Genomic DNA, 7,882 nt, shown 5'->3' with positions numbered 1-7,882 from the left:
GATACACTCCTCGTGGACATCGGAATCAGATGACCGGTTGTGTCTCTTGATCTTGCGTCCATGGAAGCGGGTCCTCCTCAGATTGAAGACGGTGTCATCGCCTTTTGATGGTGGAAGTTTGTTGTGTTCTGCTCAGACTTAGCCCTGCATCTATTGCAAGAAAGAAACGAAATACATTACATATGCTTTGACAGTGAACTAATTTTTCCCCCTGGTCCCGCGCTGTCTCTCCGTTCTAGGCTCCAGTAGGTCGGTTTCATAAAATCGAAGGTGATATGTCAGGTGGCAGGTCCGCTTACATTGCCTAAGCCAATGTCGTCTGTCAGATATCCTCCATTCAGGTCTTTCCCAGTAGTCAGTGTCCAGTATATAGTTCGAACATTGAGTGTGTGGCAGTGTAGCTGTGGTTTGGCTTTAATTTTGTGACGATTGTTAGCGAAGGCCTGGTGAGGCTTTAGTGAACGACGCAGGCCAGGTAGCTCGATTGTATGATCAGGCCGTTCTCTGAAGTCGCCTAACGAGATTTTTCCGAGGAGACTGGACAGGGTACAGGTCGCAACGTCGAATGTCAAGTGGTTGAGGCGGGTCACCAGCAGGCATGGGGAAAATAATCTCAGTCTGCGTACGTCTTGATTGATTCGCGGCCGGTTGTACATAGGAAGTAGTGGTTCTGGACAGTTGTGGCGAAAGCTTTGGTGAGACCATTATGGAGCAGCTCCACGCTGCCGTCTTGCTTGAAGACAGACTAAATGCCTAACTCTGCGAGCTTGCGAATCAAGGGAAGACCAGGGAGCCGATACGCTCATTGCTATCCGGCAATGTAAGGTCCATGATTATGGTGCCGTATCCCTGAGCCCAGAAGACCTGGCCCTTTGAGCTTATAGAACCTCTGATAGACCGCCCAGGTCTTTTGATCGAGCCGGTCGACAGTAAACGAGGTTTGGAAGCGTTGTAATCTGGTCATCACATTGTCAGTCTCTGATAACCGCTGGCCATACAAGATGCATAACGTAGTATGCGACTACTTACTCATCAGTTGACTCCCCATCTAATGAGGCTGCAAAAGTCTTGACCAAGACAGACCTGCTCCTGGGTGTTGCAGGCGCAAATGGCGGCGACACTTAATGAAGATCAGCACAGACTCGGCATATTCACGGTTGGCACCAACATCAGATTTGATTTCCGAGGCTGCTCACGGATCTGATCACTCTTCGCCACATCACCCAACATCGCAGCTAAGAATATTATCAGCGTCCATTCAACTTATTCAGAAAACAAGCCAAACTTACACAAGACTACTGATAGTCAAGACGTCACTTCCTCGGTTGCCTCACATTCTCAGTCCATGCGCGATGGGCGTCGTCCCAGTTGGACATTATGTACAGCTGTAGTGTGCTCATCGCCGTGTTGTAATTTCTTTGAATCATCTGAGTCTGTTGATAAGCTCGTGAAGACGGGGTTCTTTCAGCTCCGCTCCGATGGCGCCTGAAATGATCTCAGAGGCCATTATTATGGTTGTGTGCCTGATGATGATATCGGGAACAGTATGTTCAGAGAGAATATCGAAGAAGAAGGCATGCCTTGATGCTATATATGTGGAAGAGAGAGTCCGCATTGAAGGTAGCAAAGCCATGCCGAACTCTGCCCCTGCGTGACGAATGGCTTCTCTTCGGGCTCCCCCTTGGAGTTTGTAGACCAGTCCGCATCACGCACAACATTCATGATTCGCAGCAAGCTACGATCCGTATTCGTCAGCTTTCCATTTGGAGCAACTGGAACTGTTAGCAACCACCGGAAAGGAAAAGCAGGGTGATACATACGGCTCAGTGCGGTAGTAATCGCCCCCTCGCGGAGGGCTATGGGGTGGCTCATCTTCCACTTCTCGACCGCAGCGAGAATGTCGTCGCCGAAGGGAGATTTGGAAGCTCGATTGCGTAACCTATTCAGCTGTGCAAAGTCTAAAGGAATCGGGGAAAGCGGCGGACCAGGCGAGGGCCATGCACCACCTGTGTACGAAGGATCTAAGGCCGTTAAAACGTCCTTGCCCTACCAGGAAGATTCATGCCGCTGATGGGCCTCCGAAACGGCCGAAATAAGGCGGCGAATTTCCATAATGCGCCACATTTCTTCTCGCTATCGTATTCTGTAGGCACAGGGTGAGAGTAGCTTTGACTTGGGTTTCGGAGTTTCTCGGCATCATGACGCGGTGCGAGTACGAGACATGAAAGGAGCTGGCATGCCAGGATACAGTTATTCGAGACTCTTGACATCACGAAGAACATGAGCCACATACCCCGTCTTTCGATTCATCTCTCGTGACTCCACGATCAGGACCTAGAGTTCAGGTAGAGTTGCGAAATTTGGCGGGTTGCCTCAGGCCCGGGAGTCCTCAAAAGCTTCTGGCCGTACCACGCAATCAGTTGGTGTCTATATGGGCATCTTGAACGTAAGAGGTTCGTTAGAAAGTTGTATGCAGATTTGTCGGGGTGGTTGGTGTCCCGTTCCTGCACCCAGCAACGTAGCTCAGAACTTCGAGTGTCAGCCTGTTATGCCGCCAAATGGCGTTCTCATTGAAGTTTGGACATATTCAGGGAAGGGGTTGGTCTCAAATACCTTCGATGATTGCAGCATGTTCAAGCCGAGCAACAGCCGCAGACACAGCATGTATCGCCGTTCAGTAAACAGCGATCCCATACAGCTTTTTGATGGTCATGGGCCTCCTCGTTTGCTAGACAGTAGGATCCCAAGCAAGGCACCAGGGGGAGCCAAGGGGAGAACGGGTTGCCTGAGGGTCTGAGATAGTGAATAGAAGATGGCCACATTTCCCGGGAAGAAGCAGCTTTTATGTCAGAACATCAGGGAATGATTCCAAGAGCAGTGAATGAAGCTGTCAAGGAGTGGTAAATCTGAAAGAGTGAATAGAAATGTTTCGAAAAGGACAAACATTTATGATCCAGCAAATAGCCCTTTTGTTTGCATTCAATACGCTGTGAGCCGGAAGCGGGAAGCCTTACCGGGAAAGGGAATGAATACTATGTATGAATATAGCGCTAGAAATGTCGACGGATAGTTGCACTTTGCTACCTGAAGTTGTCTCAGACCTAGAATGTAGGACAGCGTAAACAAACAGTGAGCATGTCTTGTACCTTGAATCAGAACCCCTATAACTAGCATTAGTAGATAACCCATGGCAAACCATTCAGTAAGCAGAGAATATTGACCAGAGTTGGGGAAAGTGATTTCCCGTGATCAAACATGCAGAAATCCGCAAACTATAATGGTGAGATGGTGTAGGGTTGCAAGTGACAGGAAATGTTTGTGGGACTGGCTGTTGCATTTACCCGTAGCTTCTCTATCAGACTGGCTTTCTGAGTGCATGAATAGGTTGCTACGGGCAATAGCAGCGAGAGTGAGGATAGTCGTGGAGTATGATCAGGGGTGTAGAGGTTGACGTTGTTGCGTTGTACTACTGTTAGAAAGGATATCCGGAGATCTTGAAGCCTACGATGGGTGGGAGCATGGACTGAAGAGCGGCACATTATAGAAAAAAGAACATAATTCAAGGTGGGAAGAGGACAGATGCCAATAATTCTGGGAACAGCCCTTCCGATTAGATCCAATGCCGTGGGCCGGAGTGGATTTCTCATGAAAGGACCAGAACCCCTTCGCTAGCGCGAGTTGATGCGTAAGGCAATCCAGTCAGTAAGCAGAGAATAATAAAAAGAGTGAGGGGCAGTAATCTGCCGGTAATCAATGAAGCAGAAACGTTCAGTGTAATGGCGTTCTCGTCGAAGCTTCGTAAGGGCTTGCTGCAATATCAGAACTTCTTCAAAAATGCCAATGACAAAGCGGCTATGATGACAGGCAAGACGCTGACAACCTCGCCCACTCCCGCATATGCCGGAGGAATCCTGAATGTGACAAAAGCTCCCGCCGCGAGCAGTATCGCGAAGAGATTATAGACGGCGGACCACACAAAATTGAAAACGATCCGATGGAATGCGCGGCGAGACACGTCCAGCAGAACAAGTATGCCGTCGAGGCCGCCGAGCAAGACAACATCCGCAGCGGCGCGAGTGACGTCTGAAGCGGAACCGATCTGGACACCTACGCTGGCCTGCGCAATGGCGACGGCGTCGTTGGTTCCATCACCGCAGAAGAGGACATTTTTGCCCTGGTCCATCAACTGTTTCACATACCGTTGTTTTTCCGCGGGCGACTGACGGGCAGCAATGTTGCCGGGAGGAATTCCAACTGCACAAGCAGTATCCTTGACGGCTTGATATCCATCGCCACTAACGGTATGGCAAGTAATGCCCTTGCGATGCAATTTGGCCACAACATCAGTGGCTTCCTGTCGGATAACGGTCTTCAAGCCGTAGATAGCTAATATATCCAGGCCAGCCGTGATACAAAGAAGAGTCATGCCCTGACGCGCAAGTGCAATCACTGAGGGATCATCTTCAATGCCTAGCCAATAGGGATTGCCCCCTCCGATGGTCATCCCTTTCCACAATGCTTGAGTGCCAGCACCTGGAATTGTCTCAATATTTTCTAATTCCAGCGGTGAGACCTGTGCCTGCTGTAGGAAAGACCGAACGGCTAACGCTACAGGATGATTGTTGTCTTTGAGCAAGGCATACACAAGAGAACTGATCTCTTCAGAGCCAAAGGCTTCAGTCAAAATCTGCGTGCTCACGACCTCTAATACACCAGTGGTAAGTGTCCCAGTCTTGTCGAAAACGACGTCAGTCACTTTGAAAGCTCGTTCCGTTGCGTCGGCTTGTTTGACAACAACGCCAGCTCGAGCGGCAACCCCGCCTGTAATGACCAAGACCATCGGAACAGCCAGGCCAAGGGCACAGGGACAGGAGATAGCCAGTACGGCGATACTATAAGTGATCGCTTGGCCAACGGCACCACCAGCATTCTTCCCTCGAACCTTGAGGGCAATCGCAATCCAAATGACGAAAACGATGATCGCAATGGCGACAACGGCGGGAATGAACCAACCAGCGATTTTGTCGGCCAGATCCTGCACCCGAGGCTTAGCTGCTATGGCATCTTCTACTAGTCTGGCGATATCGCTTATGCTGTTCTGACCTGGCAGACGGGTAAGCCGAACGGTGAGAGGGCCAGGGCCGTTCATCGTACCCGCCGTGACGGGGTCATCAGGGCCTTTGGCGACAGGCAGATTCTCCCCTGTGAGCATGGATTCATCGACTGAACTGGTGCCTTTGACGATCACACCATCTGTCACAATCCGCGAATGCGGTCGGATCAAGATAGTATCACCTAACTGAAGTAGTCGTGCGTCTATTTCTTGACATTCACCAGATGCATGTACAAGAAAGGCAGTCTCCGCCTGGAGAGACGTGACAGATACGGTGGAAACAGCCTTAGCTCTTGCGGCGCCTGCGATCAACCGCCCTAGAAGTACAAGGGTGATGAGCAGAGAGCTCGTCTCGAAGAATTCACCTTGCTCCAGTTGGTGACCGGCATGAGTCAAGGCGAAAGCGACAACTGAATACCCGTAAGCAGCAGTGATGCTGATGACTACCAGCATGTCCATCTCGACCACTGCACTAAATATAAGAGACCTCAATGCACCAACGTAGAATTCCGGAATTGCAATTGCTTGGACAATGGTAACAAGGACCAACGAGGTGATTGAGCGTTTAGAATACGACGTGGATATGTCAGCCCACGCAAAGACAAGAATGGGAACAGTAAAAACTGTTGCCAGTCCAGTACTCCACGCCAATCTTTGAAGCTCTTTCTTCCCTTTTGCAAGGGACGCATCCTGTGGTGGAGCCAGTCTGCCATTTGGCATGGTTGAGAGCACCGACCGAGCCCCAATAACCACGGGATCAAATGCGACACGATACGTTTGACCTGCTTTGGTGATGGAGGTGATTCCCGTAGGCAGTCTGTCCTGCAACTGCTTTGCGCAATGAGCAGGCATAAGGACATCGAGAACTTGCTCGTCCTGCACAATGCGGGTGCAACTGAATCCAGTTTCGCGCTCAAGCTGGCGAAGTACGGTCTCAGCCGATGTGACATGCGGGTCGATATCTACTTCCCCCATGGAGGAAATGAAAACAACTTCAGCTCGGGAAATGCCGTCCAAATTGTTGAGGGTCTTCAAAGCCTTGTTGGAACATCCAGTACAAGTCATGCCTGTGATAGTGAATCGGACTGTTTCGCGAGCTGCAGCCATCTCCGGGTCGGGCTGCTTGGTCAAGGTTGCAGCGCTTTTTGGCAATATCTTATCTGACATTACCTCAATGGAACAGCGAGAGTGTATCTCGCTAACGCTTAGATCGGTAGACAGCTTATCAAGTAGGGTATCACGGCGTTTGGTCAAAACAGCCGAAGCGGATCTACTTGGACCCAGTTCTACTGACGAACTCATGCCAGCGCTGATGGCAGCGGATCGAACTTCCTTGTCGCAGCAAACATTGGACTGGGAGAGGACGTTTCGGCAGATACAACGCCCAGTCTCAAGATACGAGGCATACTTTTCGAAGGCAAGTCTTAGATGAGAGGCGCAGGCTTGACGAAACGGTGTATTCCCTGCGCATGCTTGCTTTCCTGGCGTGGTCTGGCGCGTTGCCTATACACGTTAGTCTGTTGAATTTCACCAGATGATCAATACTCACTTGCGAAAGGCTACAGCTACGGCCAGGAGAGCAACAACTATCGTTGCGAGCTCGGTCGTCTTGCTCAGCCTTAGACGCGCAGCAATTCTCATCATCGTTGTCAATTCCGCATCTAGCGAGAACGTCATCTCCTTTGCGTTTTTGCTTATCAGACGGTTTGTCACAGCGGCTCATCTGGCAGCCAATGCCAACTTTGGCATGCGCATCGTCGTCGCGGCTTGATAGAGCATATTCGCCTTGTTCATGCTTGTCAGCTTTCACGGGGCTACAGCACTGGCTCTGGCAGTTAGGGCCGCTTTCAGACATTGAATTGTCTTTTGCCGTTCCAACTAAGTCTCCATCCTCGTTGTCAGCCTCACCACAGCACTGGCCGCCACAGGCACCATCGTTGTCAAACCCACCTGCGCAAGGTGTGCTGGTTCCGTGGTTGCTTGGGCGGCAGGACTGGTCGGTACAGGTATTCTCAGGAGCTCTCAGTCCGGTGGTGCTGCAGCAATCCTCGCGACCATTGCATGTCTGCTCAGTCTGCGAGCAGCACGCTGTATCACATCCTCGATCAGCCTCGTCGAGGTGGGACGCGTGGCTACATTCGTAGGAGGCAGCCACTTCAATGCAAACATCTACATCGAGGTTTAGCAGAACTGCCCATGCTTAGTGCAAAATGGATTAGTCGTACCATCACACCAGCTCCCATCGGCACAACAACCTTCCTGTGGCGGTGGCACTCGTCGGGAACTCCCGCCAGGTGGGGAGGCAGCAGTAGATCCACAAGGCATGGTGGACCCAAGGGACGGTTTTAAACGGGTCAGAACGATTCTCATCAGACCGAGAGAAAGCGAAAATTAATGGACTCTGACTGTGAGGTGCACTCCTGGAGATATAAAGAGGGGTTCGAAGACGGAACTGATGCATGAACGAGAGAGCGGAAGAAGACGGAAAGACGCGGGGAACTTCAATTGATTGGGCCAGAGTCCGAGTCACATGACCTGGGGAGATCTATGGGCAAATATTGAGATCAGGACTCAAACCACATTATGATATTGCTAATGATTGTACGTGATGGGATCTTCATCATGCAGCTCTCTTTCCTATGTTTACATCTCTTCCCACAGACTCAATGCTACTCCTCATGTTGTATACGAGGAGTGTGGGGTTAGTTCTAAATATGACCCCTCGTCTCCGACTCAACACGCCGAAGTCAGGTTGATAATGTTAGAGCA

General features: G+C 50.6%; 1 protein-coding gene across 1 annotated transcript; it reads right to left on the bottom strand.

Annotated features, from left to right (window-relative positions):
* Nucleotides 1-3,817: 3,817 nt before the first annotated feature.
* P174DRAFT_422392 (cation-transporting P-type ATPase PCA1) lies at nt 3,818-7,438 on the bottom strand (the record flags this gene model as incomplete). The annotated part of the gene is made up of 3 exons (XM_024825034.1): nt 3,818-6,616; nt 6,663-7,282; nt 7,339-7,438. 3 exons carry the CDS (start codon nt 7,436-7,438, stop codon nt 3,818-3,820), a joined length of 3,519 nt encoding a protein of 1,172 aa, XP_024681985.1.
* Nucleotides 7,439-7,882: the final 444 nt, after the last annotated feature.

This window comes from Aspergillus novofumigatus (genome assembly GCF_002847465.1).
Source record: "Aspergillus novofumigatus IBT 16806 chromosome Unknown P174scaffold_5, whole genome shotgun sequence".
Lineage (NCBI taxonomy): Eukaryota > Fungi > Ascomycota > Eurotiomycetes > Eurotiales > Aspergillaceae > Aspergillus > Aspergillus novofumigatus.
The sequence above is the reverse complement of the archived record's forward strand: the minus strand, read 5'-3'. Positions and strand labels throughout refer to the sequence as shown.